Source organism: Equus quagga, chromosome 11 (genome assembly GCF_021613505.1).
Source record: "Equus quagga isolate Etosha38 chromosome 11, UCLA_HA_Equagga_1.0, whole genome shotgun sequence".
Classification (NCBI taxonomy): domain Eukaryota; kingdom Metazoa; phylum Chordata; class Mammalia; order Perissodactyla; family Equidae; genus Equus; species Equus quagga.
In genome coordinates, this window is record NC_060277.1 from 59,552,397 (window position 1) to 59,574,495 (window position 22,099).

Genomic DNA, 22,099 nt, shown 5'->3' on the forward strand with positions numbered 1-22,099 from the left:
ATCAATGAGAAAATGAAATTTACACAGAAATTAAGTGGCTTTCCCTAAGTTACACCTAATTGGTGCTGCAACTGGGCTTCGATTCCAGGCCTCTGAATCCAAGCTTAACCGTGAAAGTCTCCTGCCTTCCAGTGACCTATTGCTCTAAAGAAACTCTATACAGTGTGATCCCTTGACCTTCAGAAAATCTCAAAAAATCCTTTTTGGCTTGCTTCCTGCAGATACTGGGATCTGAAAAGTGGGGCTTGCCTACGAATCTTCAATGGTCACCAGGGGACAATCACTTGCATAGATTTATATAAGAACAGGCTCGTATCTGGAGCAAGAGATTGCCAGGTGAAAGGTGAGGAAGAAATGCCTTAAACTTTCTAAGAAGTTTCCCCAAATCCGTGGGTTGCCGAAATACTTGTTTTACTTATTTCTATAGGCAGTCATTTATTCTTTTATTCATCCTTCCATCCGTTATATCTATTGATCCATTCAATCAACAACTATTTGCTGAAAACCTACATTATGCTAGACACTATGCTAGATGCTAAAGAAAAAAAATGAATATGATATGGACCTTTTGAGGTGGCTTTTTATATTTTCAAGAGTCTTGTAGTCTCCTAATGGAGATAGATACATGATGGGGGATATAATAAATATGTGAAAGAGAACAGCTGCCATTTATTGAATACTAAGTTGGTAACAGGCACTGTGATAGGTGCTTTGCATATAGTGTCTTATTTAACCCTCACAAGAACCCTATGGGGTTTGACGCAGATGAAGAATCTAAAACCCAAAGAGAAAAACAGCTTGCCCAAGATCAAAGCTGCTAATGTTAGAGTGGGGATTTGAACCCAGGGCTGTCTGGCTCTAAATCACATGCTCCTGACCAACATGTGCAATTCTAAGGGACTGTAGAAATAAGAGTAAAAGGGAAAGTACCACAGATAGGATGCTATTTGAGTGTGGTCTTGAGGATGAGTAGTTCTACAGGCAAAGGGAGACGGTAGGGCATTCCAGGCAGATGCAACAGCACAGGCAACTTCACAGATGGTTGAAGAAAACGGTGTATTCAGGGAATTTCCCATAGCTAGGTGTGGCTGGACTGCAGTGTGTGGTGTTGAAGATAAGGCTGGTGAACTTGTTTGGGGCCAGATTATCCAGGGCCTTCTGCATCACAGGAGGAAGTTGAACTTTATCCATAGGACTTGGGAAGTTGTAAATGCATTTTAAGCTGAAGAGTCACATGATCAAATGTGGGTATTTGAGGAAGATAGCTCTAGTGACAGTGTGGAAGAAGGATGTGGAAAGAGGTGACTGTGTGGAGACAGGGGACAAGTTAAGACCGTAGAGAATTGCTGTGGTGTCTTCTGAATATCTGAGAATAGGCAAGTGTGAAGAAACTCAAATGGACATGAGTTTACATGAGCTGACCCAGACTGAAGGGAGATTTCTAGAGGGAGAATTGGCAGGACTTCATCACCAATTGGATTTGAAAAGTGAGAAAGATAGAAGGGCAGATGATGAGGCCAGACTTCTTAACTCAGGCCAATGGGTATATGGGGAACTGCCATTAATGGAAATAGCGATTACAGGGTAAGAGGAGGGTAGGGTGAGGAACGGAGGAGGAGATGATGGCTTTAATTTTGGACACACTGAGTGTGGTAGGCAGAATAATGGCCAACCAAAGATAATAATCACGTGATAATCCCTGGAAACTGTGACTATGTTATCTTGTGTGACAAAGGGACTTTGCAGATGTGATTAAGTTCAGGACCTTAAAATGGGGAGATTATCCTGGGTTATCAGCGTGGGCCCATGGGCGATTACATGGATCCTTAAAAACAGAAAAACTTTCTTGTCTGTGATCAAAGGGAGAGGTGATTATGGAAGAATGGTCAGAGAGATGTGACGTTGCTGGCTTTGGAGATGGAGGAAGGGGGTCATGAGGCAAGGAATGTGGGTGACTCCTAGAAGGTAGAAAAGGCAATGAAATGGATTCCTCCCACAACCTCCATAAAGGAACATAGCCCTGCTAACAACTTGATTTCAGCCTTGTGGGGTCATGTTGAAGTTGTGTAAGATAATACATTTTTGTTGTTTTCAGCCACTAAGCTTGTGGTAATTTGTTACAGCAGCAATAGAAAGCTCATACATTGAGTATGGGATTCCTGAGGATGTCCAGGTGAGGACTGCAGCAGGCAGATACATGTGTGGCTGTATCGTTCTGGGGCTCCAGATATGTTGATTTGGTGGTTATCAATTATAATGAAAGGTGGAAGCCCCCAGAGTGGATGAGATTTCCCCTGCAAAGCTTGAGGAAAAGAGGAGAAGCAAGAGACCCGGGAAACCACAGCACGTTAGAGGCAGGTGGAGGAAAAAGATGTGGGAAATGGACAATGGAGTGGTCCATCACAAACACTCAGACCTGCTTAAGAAATCTTACTCCCTCTCTCTTCACCCTCCTCGACCTGATCCAAGTGTCATTGCTGTGACAGCTTTGAGGAGTGGAGCAGAAAGGATGAAAAGATGAGGCTTTGAAGATGGAAGGGCAGACGAGCCCTCTAACCCAGCTGAGAGAGTCTTGTGGGGCCACTGGCAGGCTGGAACTAGGGCGAGGGGAGTTAGGCCCTCACCTCATGTGTAGAATTTCAGGGAACACCAAAAACTCAATAATCAAGGTATGCCTTTTAATGCAATATTTGAAAAGTCAAAATTAATCCACAAAATATACAATGAAAAAAGATCTCTCATTTTACCCTAATCCTGGCTGCAGCTACCAGGCTGCTGCTTCCCTTGGCCTCTTCCCATGTGCCTGGGTTACCAAGATACAACAGAAAAGGAGACAATTAGAGACCTGAAAGGTAACCCCTAAATTTTGAAATCCTTTATACCAGGGTAACTTACCAATGAGTCTTTTAATTTACCTTTCAATTTTTCCACTTCTAATTTGACAAAAGGGCCAATATATGTGTATAAAAAATAAGTGAAGAAAAGCATACTTACGTAGTTAGAATTAACCAACGTAAATGGTTGAGAGCATGGCCTCTGGATCCAGACTCCCTGTTTTCGGATCCCAGCTGAATCCGTTCACCACCTGTGTGATTTTGAGCAGGTTGCTGAACCTCCCCATGCCTTGGTTTCCTCATCTGTGTAGTGGGGAATAATAAAAGTACCTGTCTTGTGAAGATGAGTTACTGTATGTCAAGCACTTCGAATGGTGCCTGGCTCACTGTTAGTGCCATGTAAGTACCAGCTGTGGTTACTGTTTTGTCTTAGGTTACACATTCAGTTGTCTGAGAAGGAAGGTACTTTGAGGGCTGATGAAGCTGACTTGAATGTTCTCATCTCTGAATTTGTGGTGCCCCTTTCTGTTTCCCCCTTTAAGCTCTGTTCTCTCACCCACCCATCTACTCTCATATCCGCCCAACACTTACAGTACGCTAGGCAGTTGCTCAAGCACTATCTAGCAGAAGCAGCATGAAACCTGCCTCCGTCTGTGACAACCTCTCAATTAGTAAAATCCAAAAATCAGATTCAGAAATATTTAAAAATGTAAATGACAATAGACAGCTTTCTTTTCTTTGGGGGAAAAAAGTTGTGGGTCAGGAAAATAGCATCTGGGAGAAATGACAACGTTAAACATATGCCACGATTTTCCTGAAATCTATTCGATAGCAAGCATTTTTCAGGCTTGAGGAGGAGGCATATTGGAGATGAGTTGTCCAGCAGTTGGACTCCAAGGCTAAGTTCCAAGGTCAGAGCCAAGGTGTATGCATTGCTGGCCCTCCCAAGGGCCTATGATCAGGGAGTTCTGTGTTGCAGGTACATGGAGCTGTTGGTGAGCCTGTAGGGGTGCTGGGCCAGGCCAAGGCCTTCTGGGGTCTGACTTGATGAGGGAGCTTGGCTAGTCTTAGCTTCTGTGATGGGGTGTGGAACTCCACTGTCAGCTCCTTCATCCCCTGTCCTCTTCCTCTCCCTTTCAGAGTGGGATGTAGAGACAGGGAAATGCCTAAAGACATTTAAACACAAAGACCCCATCTTGGCCATCAAGATCAATGACACCTACATCGTGAGCAGCTGTGAGCGAGGGGTAGTCAAAGTGTGGCATGCTGTCACTGCCCAGCCGATAAAGGTGAGAAGGTGGTAGGCTATGGGGGGAATGGGGCACTGGTGGTGACGAATTGGAGGAGACTGATGGTCTCCCCCCAGGTAGCTACCTAGACCACCCTAGAGCAATCGAGTTACAGTCACCAAAAGGGTGGTCCTGAAGACCTGAAGGGGAAGGACCCCCCAAAAAAGGACCCTCCTGAGTCAGTGGTGGGTCAGGGCCCATGTGAGTCACATTGTCACGGGGGTGGTGGCAGAAGGCTGCATTCTGACTCTGCACATATTTGTGCTCAGGGTCTTTCAACAGCAGCATAGGCAATGTACCTTTTCCTCTTCCGGAATATTCTACCCTGATTCTGGCATGGGGTAAGGGAATGAACAAAGCCACAGTTGTTTTTCTTCTCACTCTCTGATAAGAAGGGCACATTGGCTGTCTTGAAAGTGATTGAATGTTCACATACACAAAATATTGCTGGATTTGAAACCCCCTGGCCTTGTGGGTGGTGGTGAGATATCATTTGTACCAGGAACACAGGATCACACTGAAAAGCTGCTGGCCTGGCTAGTGGATTTTTTTCTCACCAGTCTTGTTGTCACTATGGTCTAACCGGCAGTGGCAGGCACTGGGATGTCCCAGGTGCCCTCTGGGTCCTGGCAAGGAGCTGGGCATGGAATATCTGACCCTTCGCCTTCTGCCAGCAGAGGATGGTAAATTCTGTCTCCTCTGGTACTCCAGGAAGATAGGCCTGCCCTGGCCATGGACCCACCAGGAGCAAAGTCTCTCCCTGATCACACTCCTCCTTAACTTGGGAGAGAGCTCTGGAGAGAGGGAGGCGTGAACTTCACTGGCCTTCTTAGAGCAAAAGTATAGTCAGCTCAGATAAATACCAAGTGAGTGTAGTCATGGACTGAGGGATGGCTTTGGCATTCATCTAAAGAAGCCTCCAGCATTGGCCCTTGGAGGAGTCAAAATCTGAGTTGAAGACAGGCTGAAATCAAACGCATCTTTTCTTGCAGACTCTCAATGGCCATGAGGGAGCTGTGAAATGTCTCTTCTTTGACGACTGGCATCTCCTCTCGGGAAGTACTGATGGCCTGGTCATGGCCTGGAGCATGGTGGGAAAATATGAGCGATGCCTCATGGCCTTCAAACATCCAAAGTAGGTACCAGGAAAGCCCTGACTAACCAATCTCCTTTTCCTGTCAGAGCCTAGACTTTGATTTTTGGCAAATCAATCCTTTCTGCTCCCTGCTGACCTCTCTGCTCCTTATCCATTTCTGCTTTCCTCCACTTCCACCTGTTTCCCATCCCTCCCCTTTTTGGCCATTCCCTCTCCTACCCTCACTTGTTCCTCTTAAGAAATAATAGTACTGGGTGTGGATTTTGAGATGTTATTGAAATGTTATACTTATGACACACGCAATACATTTATATCTGTTACCTACCAAACTTATAAATATTGGCAGAACTGTCCCAAATAAAGCCGATCCCAGTAAACTTAAAATTCTGGGAATTGTTCTTTACCCTAGGAAGCTTGTGTTCACAAAAGCTTAAAATTATCCAAGTGCCAAAGGTTTAAAAATAACTAAGGGCTTAAAGAAGGAGCTTATGTACAAGTCTGTAGGGCTAGATTCTATTCCAGGACAGCAAATGGATTTCATTTTACAATTCCAATCCCAATTTAGTGGTGGTGGCTGCTTGGAGCCAATTGAGAAGTAGTCAAAGGTCACATCTGGGGTTATTTGGAAAGAATATTGTGGTCAATTAATGATTCTGCCAAGGCCATGGGTTTTACGGGCTGCTTTATGCCATTCTGTACTACAAGAATAATGTTCTTCCTCTGAGCGTATTATAAAAATTCCAGGAAACTAAATGTTATCCTAATTGATTAAAAGAGTAAATAGATCTTTCAGGGGATCCATCAGGGGATAGTTATTTAGTAAAATATGGTCCTAGGTTTTTTTATACTCTCATAGGAACCTCTTGAGCAGGCACACTGGGTCTGTGGGTGGTGGAAGGGGATTTGGGTACATATGTGTATGTTCTCTGTGGTGTGTGACAGCATTATTGACGAGTGGGTGCTGGGAAGGGCCTGTGTTCAAGTGATTTATCCAACCCTCAGGTGATTATCAGTAAGCCTCTTGGCTTGTCATCTGGGTTATCAAACCTTGACCTCAAGGAGGGAGTCAACCTTTATGATGCCACCCGAAAACTATAACTATATCTTTTTAAAACATTCCAAGCATGATTCAGTAGGATCTAGTTTAGGTATTGGAAAATAATTTGTTTGCAGCAAACACAAGCAGTTTGGTAATCATTCTATCAATCCGTGAGCCTCCTGCTCCACCTCAGCTATGACACCTTCTCAGATCATTCTCACTCCCACTGAATGACAGACCCAACATACCATTCACCTTGGTTCTTGATACCTTGCACAGTTATAGCAAATCCATAGACATCTGGAGGACACGGTCAATGTTCTCATTGGCAGGGCTCCTCTTCCCACTCGTCTGTATTAGTGCTGTATACGTGTAAGTGCTCAATAAATATTTCTAATTGATGGATGAGGACTAATTTAACAGATTGTCTTTCTGGAGAATTCTAATGATTGGACTGATACCCATCTTTTGAATGTGACATAGGTGAAAAAAACACATATAGTTGCTATGTGTCCTTCAGTGGAAAAAGGACTGGAGAAAGAGGTCTCCTGTTCTCTTGATCCGACATTTTTTCATCCAAAATTAAGATTCTGCATCAAGCGTGGGAGAGGATGGATATGAGGGATGAAATCAGAGGCTGCAAAGTAGGGCTGACAGGAATGATGATCCTTAGAAAAGTTTCTGTACTCTGTAGTGTCTTTTTTTTTTTTTTTTTAAAAAGTGTTTATTCTTTAATGTCTTTTCCATAGCTAGTGTTGTAATAATTTTTCTGCAATTTTTAAGATATAATTCACATAACACAAAATTTACTATTTTATAGTGTACAACTCGATGGTTTTTAGTATATTCATAATGTTGTGCAACTGTCACCACCAACTAGTTATAGATGATTTCCATCAGTCAATAGTAATATTGTTTCATTTCTGATTTTAGTAATTTCAGTTTTCTCTCTTATTTTCCTGTTCAGTCTAAGTAAATTACTTGTCAATTATCTAGCTAATGGTTTATTGATCTTTTCAAAGAACCAGCTTTTGGTTTCATTGATTTTTCTGTATTATTTCTTAGTTCTCTATTCCCTTGCTCTCAGCTCCAAGCTTTATTTTACTTTCTTCTCCTTAGTTTGAGTTTAGTTTGATATTCCTTTGCTACTTTCTGTCTTTTTTTCTGCTTTTTCTCCCCAAATCCCCCCAGTACATAGTTGTATATTTTAGTTCTGGGTCCTTTGAGTTGTGGCATGTGGGACGCCACCTCAATGTGGCCTAATGAGTGGTGCCATGTCCGCCCCCAGGATCTGAACTGGCGAAACCCTGGGCTGCCGAAGCGGAGCATGTGCACTTAACCACTCAGCCACGGGGCTGGACCCCCCTTTTTTTTTGAATATATTTTAATACGACAACTCTGGAAATCAAATTCTCCCCATCCCCAGAGTTCGTTTTGTAGTTGCTTGTTGTACTTTTTATTGTTTGTTTAATAAGTCTGTATTCTTTGCCTTGTTTGGCCACTAAAATCTCTGTTCTATTACCTTGGTGGTGTGCTAACGACAGGAAAGAGATTTACTTGAACACCTGGAAACAAAATATCTCTGATATTTTTGCCAACGTGTTCTCTGTGCCTGTTGAGGGAAGCCTTACACACTCAGGTGGGCCGTTTACAACTCCGCCTTGGCTCTTACTTCCTGCTTGTGCAGAAAGGCAAAGTCAGCCAAGAGGGAGAGCTCTTTGGTTAATATTTGCCCCAACAGATATCTATTGCCTTAGGCAGCAGTGACTAAAACATTTGCTTATAAATGGTTACAACAAACGCCTCACAGGTAGCAGCTTTACCAGTAGGTGAGTTCCTAGTAGGGTGAAATAAAGACAGGCTTTTTGAGCCAGTCTGCCAGGAGGCCACCAGACAGGTCAAATAACTCATTGTCAAGGAGGTCTGTTCTGCTTCCTCCAGTACCAGGTACGTGGGCCGTTATTTTCATGGCTACCACTGGGCTGGGGAGTTAGCAATGGGACTAAGGTAACGTAAAGTGCTACAGAGTTGACTGTCTTTACTGAGACAAAGCCATTTTTCTTGCTAAGTGCTCCCTGGGTTGCTGCAAGCCTTTGGTTATTTTTCAGAGTTCTGAAAAAGTTGATTCTGCCAGTTTTTTTCATTGCTTTTACAGAAGGGCGTAATTTTAGAGTTCTTTCTCCATCGTTTTCACTGATATCACTCTCTACAATGTCTTTTGATTAAGAAGGAACAAAGAAGGAGACACGTGATTTATTTCTGGGGCAGAGATAAAACCTAAAATGAGACAGGGCTATGCCAGGATCATAATAACCACTATTGTGTCAGGTACTGGGCTGTTTTTTTAAAAAAATACCTTTATTTATTTAATCCTGACAGCAATCCTCTGAGGCAGAAATCACTATCCTCTTTTCATAAAAGAGAAAACTGAAGGCTGAGAGGTTAAGTTACTTTCTCAAGGTTATACAGCCAGTAACCAGTGGTAGAATCAGATTTTGATCTCAGGTTTTCTGATCCCAAAGCCTGTGCTTTTAATCACTAGGCTGTAACGGTATAGGCTGAACTACCAAATGTCACAGGAACTATAAGAAACGCAGGCCCAGCCGAGCAAGATCAAAAGAGGTATAGAAAGAGAAAAACCCTTCGATCACAAGACCTCTCTCCTAGTGTTGGATTCCCCTATAGGGGGACTAAGATGCACTCAGGCCACCAATAAAATTATTATATTTCCATCTTGGAAAAAAACTAGAACCTTTTTGGATTTTCTTATACTTACTTTACACTTTAGATCAAGCAGTTGATTGATCTATTGATCTATCTTTCTATCACATGATGAGGGATTCAAGGCACATTGGCCTCTTTGCCGTTCTTTGAACTTGCTAAGGATGCTCCTGCCTTTCAAGGGCTTTGTTATTCCTGTTTTGCTAATGGTTGATGCCTTGAAAAGTCTTAATTTGGCCCTGGGACCTGACCAAGGCTAAGGCCAAATGGTGTGGGTGGATGTCCATTCTTTTAACACACTACGATGATCATACTCTGAAACGTGAGCAGACACTCACTTTTTCAACAAATATTTATTGAGGCCTTGCTATGGGCTTGGCCCTGTGCTAGGTGCTGGGCATGAAAAGACGAATAAGACATGGGTTGTGTCCCAGAAAATCTGAGAGTATATCTGGAGTTTGTGTATGTGTGTGGGGGCAGGGGAGGCGGAGATGAGGGATGGTTTTATGGAGAAGGTAGCATATCAGCTAGGCCGTGAACGGACTTAGATGGGCAGAGATAGCAGCGATCAACAGCCTTGCTTTGCAGATAAGATCTAACCAATTAGACGCACCAAACCAACTTTTCAGTATCATTAACAGGAATGGGGCAATTACACTTCTCAGAATTGAACACTCTGCATATCAGGAGTCCAACCTGGACCCAGCAGTTGTAGAGAGGATTTTGTTGGAGGCCTCTGAGTCTTCGCCTGATGCCCTCTCTTTTCCTGTTGGTCATCACAAAGGGGAACTAGAAAATCTCACCCCTGGGTATAATGTCCTTCAAGATGTTTCACTGAAAGAGTGAAAGCCACTAATTTAAGATCTAAAAGAAACTGCTCAAATACCAGGATTTTGCTTCATATAAAGATGATAGTTTTCCTTTATGTTTTTTTCTTTCTTTATATAATAATAACATTTGGAGAGGAATCAAAACATTAAATAATTCTCAGCATGAGTTTTGTAGAAGTCAGTAGCTAGGAATCAAATTGTAAGAGAAAAGCATGATCATCTATGTATGAGACCAAAAAAAAAAAAAAAAAAATCTGTGACATAAGCCTTTGTGTTTTGCCACCTTGTGGCACTGTGACCAAACTTCAGGAGAAATAACTGCAGAATGGAGAGGAGAGAGTATAGCCACGTCTTGAAGGCTGATGGTTTACATCCAGAATTATAAAATGATGGCAAACATCACTTCAAGGACGGTTTTGATCACTGCGTCCCAACCATACACAAAATACCCCAAACTACAAACAAACCCAAGCACTTTACGAGAAGATGGGTACTGCCTTTCGCTCTGTTCCCTTCCAGGGAGGTGCTCCATGTGGCCCTTCTCTTCCTCCGGGTCATCAGTGCCTGTGCAGATGGCAAGATCCGCATTTACAATTTCCTAAATGGGAACTGTCTGAAGGTGATGAAAGCCAATGGCAGAGGTGATCCTGTGCTGTCCTTCTTTATTCAGGGCAACAGGTGGGTGGTAGGTGTGGAGGTCAGAGCTGTGAGCAATTCTGTTTGGATGACTTTTTCTCCTCTGGGACACAAGCCCTGGATCTGCTGGCAGTAGGAGAGTGGGCAGTGCTCCCCTCCAAGTTTGGCTACAGTGGAGGGACCGTCTTATGGGGGACTAATCGGACACTGCATGAAACTTAGCAATCAGGGATCACATGACTCTTGATTTGTTCTGGATGTCTGGGCAGATCGTGCAAGGGGTGCAATATGGCTCTGCTGCCAGGACTACAGTTCTGCAGATGCGCACCCCTGCTTGCTCCCTGATCATGCTTTCAGTTGTGTGAGAGCTGCAGCAGCTCTCTCTGGTGCCCCCCTTCTGATGCAAAGAGACTTACAGGAGGGTGGAAGATGGCAGTAGCAGGGAGGCCAGTGTCCAATGGGATAGCACTGAGCAGGTGCTTTTAGAGAAACCAGAATCATGACTAACTAATCCTATAGAGTACTGTGTTTGTTATATGCTAGGTTCAGGGTGATATAGGATGTGAAACTACCCAAATAGAATTAACTTTTAAATTCGACCTCAGGCTCCCTTGAGACATCAGTTAATCTCCCTGAACCATACTGCCTTCCTTTTATGAAACTTTACTAATACTATTTACCATCTGAAAGGGGGAGGGCTGGTAATAAGTCTCAATAAATTAACCCTTTCCATTTATGAAGTAATAATATAATTAAAAACATCACCTCTGACCTTTTCTCATCTGTGACATTCAAAGAGAGATGATTTCCGTTAGGCTTGAGTAAAAATAAATCTGAAAGAGATTTCTAATTGGAATGACTCCCCAAATTCCATTCCAGTATTTCCAACCAGAACAAGTCCTTTTCATAGAGTTTACGCTAACAGCGAAGGCCTTAAAATGCAGCCTTTCGGAGCAGAAAGGACTCTAAACATAGTGTTTCATGTCTCGTCTCTGGTTATGGAGCTCTAGGTGCAGGGGGAAAGCAGCGTGCTCCGTGACCACTGCGAAGGACAGAAACCAAGGGGTGGGAGGCAGTGTTGGGGGGCCCAGGTTTAGAACTGGTCTTCTACCAGGGCATAAAAGTGGGGATTAGGGAAGACAGCAATCTCTTGCTTTACGAAGTACAAAAGTTCCCTCTAAACGTGGAGCATGCACAGAGACCCCGGAGTGATGGAGTGAGGGGGTCAGCGAGGGAGGGAAGTCCTCCTGATTAAGGAGTTTCCTTGTCCCCATCTCAGCAACAGGAACATGGCGTTTGGATGCCGTGCTTTCGAAAAAGCGTGGATTTCAAGGGATCTGCACAGAGTACCTAAGCCTCTGCCTTGGGCACCTTAGGTACTTGGTACTCACTCCAGGGATGGAAATTCATTTAAAAATATTGTAACCGGAGAAGCTAAGTAATCAGAACGTATGTGCCCTGCTCACACGTGATTTTTAAAGAAAACGGCCACAGAGCTGAGCGCCCTGCTGCATAGCCTGCCGCCTTTTGCCACTCCAGACCCTCCCACAGCCTACACTGCCCTGATTGTACGGTTGTTCCCTTGGCCTCAGGATTGGATGGGAAGGTAGTTGAAATGCACATTTGGAGGCTGGGGAGTGGTGGCCTCCATGCTCATCTTGTGGGCAATCTTGTTGTTTTGGTTCCAGGATGGTGATCAACACGGAAAGCAACATTCTCCTGTTCCAGTTTGAGCATGTAAAGTGGCAGTACTCCCTTGAACGAGCCAAACAAAAGAAGAACAAGGATAAAGAGGAAGACAGGGAAGAAAATGGCTTCACAGACGTTCCCTCCAGGTCTAGCACTCAGGTTTACAGCCTGAAGGACTCCGTGTCCAGTAAACAAATCGTGGCCCAGGAGTCCCTCACAAGTAAACCTCACAGGTCCCGCGTTCTCCTGAGGGCAGCCAAGTTACCTACAGGTAAGAGAGCTGAACCCAGGCAGTCTCAGGGGTACCCAACAGAGCAGGTGAGGGAGTGCCAGGGCTAGTTTCTTTGAGCGATATTTCGGCCAGTGGTTTCTTGATGACGTAAATTCCAACCTTTAAGGAAGGTGGGAGCCATTCTCTTTGATTCACCAATTTGTTAGCCAGCCCAAGGGACTGTCATGATTTTCAAGGCCTAAGTTTTCAAATAAATCAGAATCTCTGTACAGCAGATAACACTAGCATTTAATACTTGCCATTAAAACAAAATACAAGCAACCGATACCCTTCTCCCATACCCCTAATCCAAACATATAGTACATAATTATTTCCTTAGGACAGAGACAAAATCTTATTATACTGCAGAAAAATTTTCTATGCAGAATGTATTCTCTCTACACCTCTGATTGGTAATGTGTGTATCTGGAAAATATTAGTTATACAGCAGATACGTGTGTGTGTGTGCATCTAGATGGGGGGGATGGGTGGCTCACGCCATTTATGACACACAAAGAAAAATTGTGTGTGGGCTAGACTAGTGAGACTCCTTGCTTTTACCTGGTCTGTATTTGGCATGTTAAATTGGGTCCACAGATCTATAGAGAACATCGGTGGATCACCTCCAAGTGTATTTTACTACAGATGGTCAGCTATCTCTTGAGAAGAGAGGATTGTGGTTTTAGATAATGCATAAAGCTTGATAATCAGTAAGAAAGGCGAGAGGGAGGGCAGTCAGGAGGTGATCTCAACCTTAGGCTCCAGGTGATTATCTCGTTTCACATAACAACACACAATAAAGTGATGGTTTGGGTGAAAATCAGTCATTATCAGTTATGCCCCTGTTATTCAGACCTAACTGAATTATGTAATTACTACAGTTTCCTCCTCAATCTTAATTTAGCAGTTTTAACAGAGGCATCTCAAAGTCAAGGAAAGCCAAAATCAGCCCGAGGAGATGGCAAGAAGAGAGCAAGTCCTGCTTCCGAGGAAGCAAACAGCACGGATGGTGGGCAAGAGACTTTGGAAGCAAAATCTCCTCCAGGAGGTTAGATGAACGGTGATAATTTATTCTGAATCAGTCGCAAGATCCAGCCTCTCTCGCTTGCTCGCTCTGTTCAGTTTAGTTTTTCAGCAAGTCAATAACGTTGCTTCTCTTGGAGAATTCAGAATGGATAAAATGCGTGGTTTCTCCTAAGGGTGACTGGTTTTCCTAATTGTCCCCTTACTAACTTGAGGGGTCACAGAGCAGGAACCCTTCTCAGAGCTGAGTTTCCAGTTTGGGGCTCAGAGTCTGCCTGCCTTCCCCGCCATTCAGCCTCCGCACTGTTTGGACTGCTGTGTCATCAGTCTGAGTAGTGGGCGCAGCAGAAGAGCGGACAGGCAGTCGGCGGAGCTGGTTTCAGAGGGTGGTTTAGGGAGCTCGTGAGGGAGGAGGTAGATTTGGGAGCAGGTGCTGTGCATGTGGGATAAGGAGATAAGGGAGAGAGATGGGGAAGGGGCTTTTAAGAAGTGTTACTGGACATCATGAATGAGATGACCCTTTGTTGTTTTTGAGAGACTTTGGTAAAGATTTAAAATGCCTTTCAAATATTTTTGGCTGATACAGTAGTGTTTCTTTGAATCAATTTGCCTGCAGAGACTAGCTTCAAGGTGAGGGTAAGGCAATTAAGTTTTATGAGGGCTATCCTAACAGTGGGCATCCTTGTATATATCTCTGTCTGTGTACCTGTATGGGGATACCTGCAGAGTAAAGTCCTAGGACTGGCACTGCTGAGGCAAAGGATAATCGCATTTAAAAACTACAAAGATATTGCCATGGCTGTCCTTAAAAAATGACGTATCAACTTACACCCCCACCAACAGTTCGTGAGAGCTCCCACTGCACCCATACTGACACAGGGTATTAGCCATCATTTTGCACTTGCTTATATGATAAGTAAAAATGGTATCTGTATTTCTTTAAGGTTGATCACGAACAAACTAAATGTCCATCAGAGGGCAATGACTAAGTGGATAAGAAAAAACCCATACTATGTCATATGATACCACAGCGAAAAAGTTGTATGATTAGGATCAACATATATTAACTTGGAAAGAAATCCACAATATATTATTATACCAAAAAAGACAAGTTAATGAACAATGAGCTCATCACAATTCCTTTTACAAAAGGAGACAAACTGTTTTGTCGTACACACAGACGCACGCATCCACATATATGTAGAGTGGTTTATTCTGTGATTGGACGGAGAGTGGAGAAGATTTTGACATCTTAATTTCATTCATTTTAGATGTTTTAATAAAATATTATTTAATTAACAAAGTAAAGGTCAGGCAGAATTTTAGAGCTTCATTCCATCCTAGTATGCCCATACACAGATATCTTGGGATAAAACCTATTTGGTCAAGGAAAATTCTACGCTTAACATGCGGTTGCATTTTCTTTGCTGGTTACAGATTAGTGTAGTTTAGGGTGCGGACTTTTACTTGCTAGGTCAGACCAGACAAATGACTTCTACTTTTCATGATTCAGTTATTCTTTTTGTAAAATGGAATAATGTTTTTGGTGTATCTGTGAGGTACTGTAGGGACTGAAAAGCTCAAATGAGAGAGATATAATAGATTTGCTCACCTATGAAGACATCCTCATTAACTCAAGGGTCTTAGCCATTTTGCAGGTCTGGACCATAATGTAGAATGCCAGAATCAATCTCTTGTCCTTGTCAGTGGCTTTTGGACCTGCTGCTATTGTTCAAAACATTTTGGCAACTCCTGCTTGGGAACTGCCTTTTGGTCACGTGACATTTTGTATTTCCCAGGGGTGACATTTTTTGAAAGCTGTTGATTTTGGGAAACATCCAAACATCATTTGGAGTCAAGTTTGATTAATGAGGTGATCAAACTTTGCGATACAATTTTTATTGAAAAATATGGGTATGTTACGATAAATTTATAAGGCCTATTTTGTGTGAATCATAAATGAGGTGCGAAGGTCATTCTCACAGGGAAGTTTCAAAAATACGTGCAGCATTGGGATTACATATGTTCCTTCCAAAATATGCCTATCTAGGGGTTAATGATAATACACACTTATACACAAATCATATCATATTTGTTAAAAACTTGTTGTATTAAATATGTCACAATTTCTGGTCTCATAGAGCATTCTTGCTCACACGATGCTGGCATGCCCAGTGGGCAACAAAGACCTTAGTTTGAACAGCAGCTGGAATGGATTTAACTTTCAGGCATAAGTACTTAATGATTTTCACAGGACACTGATTTGTTTTTCTTTTCTTTTTTCGAAAAACCAGATAATGTGGAGAAAGTACAAAAACAAGGACAACTGAAAGCTCCTGCAGACTTGATAAATTACCCAAAGAAAAAGTCCTGGCCCATCCCTATGTCGCCCGACCGGTTCCTCCTGACAGTTAACGCCCTACAACAAGCCCATAATTCAGGGGAGTTTGCCTATCCCCGGAGGCCCCAAACCCAAATCATTGATGCCTGGGGACCTTCAATTTCACACCCAAGAAAGGTCCTGAGTTTCAAAGGAAAATCAGTCCAACAAGCAGTTGATCGGCTGAGATTCAGCAACCCTCCCATAGATGTGAAACGAACTAATATTCCCCTTGAAATCCAGAAACTGCAGCCCAACCTGAAGAACTCTTTGCACAGTCCCAGAGTGCAGTCCACCATACCCCAGCCCATGATTATCCGTTCCAGATTCACTGGCAGGCTAAAGGGTGAAGACCAAGCGACCAGTTTGGTTGATGGGACAGTGCACAGCTTTCGTCCCTTAACTAGTATGCAGGTCATTAAACCGAACTGCATGCTGGCTTCACCAGTGGGCATGACAACCCAGTCTGTCAAGAAAGAAAGGCCTCGCTTCTGCACAACCCTCAATCCCTTTAGAGTGAACACTGAGTTCATGTTGTTGACTGTGAAGGAGGAGAAAGAGCACAGGGAAGCCAAGATGAAGGAGTACCAGGCCAGAACGCCCACTGAAGTGGTCAATCTAGAAAAAGCCAGTAAAGCTGCATGGATCAGGAAGATCAAAGGCCTGCCTATAGATAATTTCATGAAGCAAGGGAAAACAGCAGCCCCTGAACTTGGACAAAACATATTTATCTGAACCAGCCCTGGGAAATTACAATGTCACACAGTAAACAGGATACCAAGTGGATGTTGGTGTTTGACCTCTGTTTTGTTTTTGATTTTTGACTGTCCCTGGCAATGAATGTGGGGACTCATAATTATCTTCCTATAGGCCAAAGAATTCATATTATCAAAATAAGAAAACAGAAGGAGGCTGGGAGAGGTTGGCATCTGTATTCCCACTGAAAACCATTCTATGAGACATACGGAAGCCCAGTTTCATTGATGGGGGATGGGAGAGTGATCACTGGAAATTAAACACCACTCATCACTACCAACTCAGGGCTATTATTTCTTCTAGCAAATGAACTGATGAGATTATATCAGAATAATGCATTGAAAGTCCCTGGTATTTTCGGCGGAAGCCTGATAAAGCTCAGTGAATTCAATTAAGAAGCTAAAAGGAAAAGCCCTCAATGGGTTGACTTACTGCATTTGAGAACATTATGTGTTCTTTTCCTTCTCAGGACTAACTCCTATGGAAGAGAATTAATCACATTCATCCTTTCTACAAAGAGGGCCACTAGTATTGAGTGTTGAGGTTTCCACTTAAACCTTCTGAGGCTGGTGTCAGGAACTAGGCATGTAATTTGGAAAAGTGCAGCCCACCACAGGAGCTATGGCCCATTGGTGATCTCTCGTCCCATCCAAAGGGGAGAGCTCCTAATCAGTTGCTCAGCATGGCCAAAGGATGGTAATGAATTTAAACAGAATGCAAACCAAAAACAACAACAAAAAAAACCCCACAAAACCCCACAACCCACACACTGGGTGGGCCACCAAAAACGTGGCATGGGCAGAGTAGATGCCCAGGCCACTTGTTCACAGCCTCTGCTTTTCACTCCCTGTGCAGAAATACAGTTGTTTACCAAGCTTTCTTTCCTTTGAGAATTTTCCCACCATTGTTAGAATATCAGGTTTAAAGTAGTACTAGCAAATAACCATGTAAAAATTGTGATTTTAATGGAAAGAATACCGTCAACTGAGGAAATGTGCTAATACACATTGTTTCATGACTCTTCCAACAGCAGTTTGATGTTGGCCGGGCAGACAGGATATTGTTATAATCATAATTTCAAAGATGACAAAGTCCCTGAATTTCAGGTCCTTCATCCGGGGCAAGATCACACTATTAGCGGCTAAACTTCAAACAGTAATAAAAATAACATCTCCTATTTACTAGGCACTTACCCTGCACGGGTCCCACTGTCATCCCCACCTTACGATTGAGGAAAGACATAAACAGGGGTTAGAAAACTGGTCAAGCAGACGAGCCGGACTCAAACCCAGGCGCTCAGACTCCAGGGCCCACGCTCTGAACCGTTCTGTTCCTTACTGTTTTCCTGGCGTCTATTTTCCTCCCATAATAAACCCCTCCATTGTTTACTATACAGTCCTCCTGCCTAGTTCTTCTTAGTAACTTTTTAACCTTCGCACGAGCACATTCTTTCAGTTCTACAACTTAAGGTACAAAAGCGTAATACTGTACAAGAATACATGTTCTAAAACATGGTGTCAAACAAAATGAAACCATGGAATAATAAGGCCCCTCCCCCCCCAGCCCCCGACGCAGGACACCCACGCTGGCGGGAAGGACACCTCCGAAGTAGCAAGAGCTCCACCTGACAAACCACGAAGGTTGCCCCTTCTCCCTGCACAAGACTACCATTCTCTGCTCGTGTCTTCGCTCCTGCTGGGAACCCCCGCCGCTTGCGCCGAGTCCGCATTCCTTGCCCCCGGTCCAGGGTCGCCCCGCCCCGTCTCTCGCCCCGCCCCCTCCCAGTTCACGTTTCTCGCCCGAATCGCCCCGCTCACACGCTCGCCCCGCCCGCGCAATTGCTCCTCCCCGGTGGGCCTGGAAGCGGAAGTGGGGCCGGCGTGCGGCTTGTACTTTGGCTCCTCCGGACTTGTGGTAAACGCGTCGCGGCAGTTCCGGTCGCCGCCCGGCGTTGCCTAGCCGACGTGGCTTCTGGAAGTGGGGCCGGCGCAGGGCCGCCATGTTGCAGCAGGTGAGGGGCTGTTGGCGTGGGGAGAGGGCGGCGGGGGCTGGGGGCTGAGGGCTGGGGGCTGGGCCCTTCACATGCAGGGTCCGAGGGCACGAGTCGAGTGTCCGGGGTCTGTTGTGTCCCCGCTCCCGCCCGCTGCGCGAGCCCGAGGAGGAGCGTGTGGGGCGGAGGGCCCCGGGCTGTGTCCGGGGGGCGTGGCTGGGCCCCCCGCGGCCTCGGCGGAGGGGGCCCGGGCTGCGCCGAGGAGGGCCGTCTTCGGCGGGTGGAGAGGCGCCGTCAGCGGCGCGCAGCGCGGGGACACTGCGGGCGGGGCTGCGGAGACGCCGTCGTGTGTGAAGTTGCGGGTGGACGGGCGACTGCGAGCGGGCAGCCCGACCCCAGGGGGCGCCGATGTCGTCACAGGAGACCCGCCCGGGCCTCGCGGCCCGGTGTCCGCGGCGGACTGACGCTGATGCTGGTTCATGGCTGGTCCGCCTCGTGATCACGTCTGTGCCCTTAGAGTTAGTGACAGTCCTCAAGTTTACGACCAGAGATTAGTAAGAATAACTTAATCTCTTACTATTTAAAAAGTGTTTTTACTGTTTGTAGCGCCCTTTCGCTTAGATTATCACGGGTAGTTTTTCCTTATTGTGCACTTACTACGGCCAGGCGCTGTTCAGGCCCTGGAATAGGGCTGTGGACAGTACAGACAGGTTTCTTGCCCTGAACCCCGGGTGAGTGGGAGGGTGCCAGGGGATGGGAGCTTGTTGAGGGGTCGACCAGTGGGAGACAGGTTACAGCACTAAGGGTATTTTCAGGCAGTGATAGCAAAAACAAGGCAGTGTGATAGCAAGTATCTGAGAATAGGACCACCTTTGGATTTATGGTCAGTGAAGACCGCTCTGAGGAGATGACTGATTGGAGGAAATCCAGTGATGGTTAAATTCGGCTCTCTGAACCTACCCCCAAGCTGGAGAAAAACACACCCCCATACTGATTTCCCACTTTGAGTTTGTGACCATGAACCTCAAGTGAGCCCTTAATGCTGCGGGCAGTCATCACTTCGTTTCCATGATCCCCTCGCTCTCCCGCCCTCCTAGGCCGCTACTAAAACCTCTCTTCTCTAACCTTCAGCATTTTTTCCTGATCTCAGCCGATAGCCTCGCTGCTTGTTTCACTGAGAACACGGAAGCCATCAGAAGGGAATTTGACACCCCCTGCCATCTTCGTCTTTGGGCATAACTGCCCGTTTCCTCTGTCTGTCTTTTCCTGTAGTTGAGCTGTCTGTGCTCGGTTCTTAAGCTGTGCCCTCTCCGTGTGCACTGGTTTCCATCCCCACTTACCTTGGAAGGCATTGGTCCAGTAATTCTCCCTTCTCTCTTCTGCCTCATGCTTATCGTTTTTTTCCCTGTTTAAAAGCTTGTTCACATCAGCATGTAAACATGCTTTAATTTCTCCTGTCTTAAATAAAAACTCCATTCCACGTACCCTTTCAGCTATCACGCCATTCTTTGCTCCTCAAAAGACTTGTCTGTACTTGTCTCTTAATTCTTCTGTCTTGCATCCATTCTGGTCAGGCTTTCTCCCTCCTCGCCGTGCCATACTGAAACTGCTGTGACTGAGGTCACTGGTGACTTGTTAGAAATACAGTGGTCACTTTTTGGTAATCATCTTGCTTGTGAGCAGCATTTGACACAGTGATTGGATCCTCCCCCGGAACGCTTTCTTCTCTTGGCTTCCAGGACACCACCCTCTCCTGGTTCAGCCTAACTCTGTAGCACTTCCTTTTCAGCCCCCACTGCTTGTTCCTTCTCAATTTCCTGCCCTATAAATATTGGAGAGCCCGGAGTCTGTCTTTGCCATCTTCATCCTTTTAGCTGCTCAGGACAAAAACTTTGAAATCTTTCTTAACTCCTTTTCTCTTACCCCCACATTCAACCCATCAGCAAATCCTGTCAGTTTTATCTTAAAATGTGTTGGAATCTGGCTGCTTTTCACCACCTCCACTGCATCCACCTTAGACCAAACCATTGCTTCTTGGCTCCATTATTGGATTAGCCTCCTGACGGGTCTCCCAGCTTTGTGCCTTTGTCTTTCCCCCTCCCCCCAGTTTCCCCTCAGGTTCTTGTATTAAGAATCTGCCAGAATTTTCCTTTTTTGTTTTTCCTCCCCAAAGTCCCAGTACATAGTTGTATATCTTAGTTGTAGGTCCTTCTAGTTCTTCTATGGGGGACACCGCCTCAGTGTGGCTTGGTAAGTGGTGTGCAGGTCTGTGCCCAGGATCCGAACTGGTGAATCTTGGGCTGCCAAAGCAGAGCATGTGAACTTAACCACTATGCCACCGGGCCGGCCCCCCAGAATTTTCCTTTTAACACATCAGTCAGAACATGTCAATCCTATGCTCAGAACACTCTAATGGTTCCCCCCTCACTCAAATGTTTTTTAAAGTTCTTAATACTAGCATCTGAACTTGTACGTCCAAGACTAAACTCCTGATTTCACCCTGAAATCTGTTTTGCCCACAGTCTTTTCTGTTTTAGTAAATGCAACTCCAAGAGTGCAGAGCTATTTGTCTTTTTTCTTGTTTCTGGTTGTACGACTTAAAAGAGTACCTGGCACATAGTAGGCACTCAGTATTTATTAATAAATGAGAAGCCAGTCTTTCAAAGAGCAGGGTAAGAGAAAAGAGTGTTCTAGGTAGACTGAACCACAAGTACAGAAGGACCCAGTGGGGCACAGTCGACCTCAGTCTTAGCTGCACATTATCATCATCTGGGGAGCTTTAAAAAAAATCCAGATGCCCAGGCCACACCCCACACAAATTACATCTGAGCATCGAGGTGGGACTCAGGTGTCAGGTTTTTTTTTGAAGCACCCCAGTAATTCCAGCCTGGAGCCAAGATTGAGAACCTCTGGTCTTGTAGATCTGAATCCCTTTTACTAGCTTAGGTGCTACTCCATTTCTACCCCCCTTCACTTACTGTGTGGGCTTCTTGGCCATTCCCTGTACATACTTTGTGTCTTCCCACTTCTGTGTCTTTGAAAATATAGCTAGTCAAGGGACTAGTGTGAACAGGAGTGTACTTGCTCTGTCAAGGCCCGGCTGATAAACTCTCCTTCAGGAGTTTCTCCAGAGCCTCTTCCCTCTCTGTGCTCCCATTTGCATTTATACTTTTCCTGGCACTGATCGCAGTCTGCCGTGTATTACAGGGGATCGCCTCCTTTGTGTATTCACTCAGGCCTTCAGCAAATGTTGTAGTGTCTGATCTGGTGCTCTCTAGACACCAGGATGTATTACAATGCAGCGACAGACCTCAGCTGCCAACAGCTTAGAGTCTAGATGGAGAGAGGAGGAGTAGACTTGCAGGAAGAATATCCTGAGATAATTGTTCTAATGGAGATTTTGTCCAAGTGCTGTGGGAACATGGGAATGCCTGGGGACTTAGGGACAGTTTCTCAGCTATTTCAGTATTTGAGCTGAAATCTGAAAGATGATTTGGTGTTCGCCTGATGGTGAGCTTCGTAGGGGGTGGGAAAGGGAAGAGCTT

General features: G+C 44.9%; 2 protein-coding genes across 8 annotated transcripts in view; both read left to right on the forward strand.

The window, feature by feature from the left end:
* FBXW10B (F-box and WD repeat domain containing 10B) overlaps positions 1-16,594 on the forward strand; it is a 35,982-nt gene extending 19,388 nt beyond the window's left edge. For 2 of the 6 annotated variants that reach the window (XM_046674239.1, XM_046674241.1), the window contains exons 8-14: positions 222-343; positions 3,975-4,123; positions 5,116-5,258; positions 10,329-10,487; positions 12,134-12,405; positions 13,310-13,453; positions 15,723-16,594. In XM_046674239.1, coding sequence (XP_046530195.1) covers positions 222-343; positions 3,975-4,123; positions 5,116-5,258; positions 10,329-10,487; positions 12,134-12,405; positions 13,310-13,453; positions 15,723-16,543 — 1,810 coding nt within the window. In that variant the 3' untranslated portion in view covers positions 16,544-16,594. The remainder of the gene's footprint in view (positions 1-221; positions 344-3,974; positions 4,124-5,115; positions 5,259-10,328; positions 10,488-12,133; positions 12,406-13,309; positions 13,454-15,722) is intronic. The other 4 variants (XM_046674243.1, XM_046674245.1, XM_046674240.1 and 1 more) reach the window with 3 other exon arrangements.
* Positions 16,595-18,437: 1,843 nt separating this feature from the next.
* The window catches only part of TVP23C (trans-golgi network vesicle protein 23 homolog C), a 32,083-nt gene continuing 28,421 nt past the window's right edge, over positions 18,438-22,099 (forward strand). The window contains exon 1 of one of the 2 annotated variants that reach the window (XM_046676891.1): positions 18,438-18,575. In XM_046676891.1, coding sequence (XP_046532847.1) covers positions 18,564-18,575 — 12 coding nt within the window. In that variant the 5' untranslated portion in view covers positions 18,438-18,563. Of the gene's footprint in view, positions 18,576-18,700; positions 19,109-22,099 lie in introns of those variants that run through there. The other variant, XM_046676890.1, reaches the window with a different exon arrangement.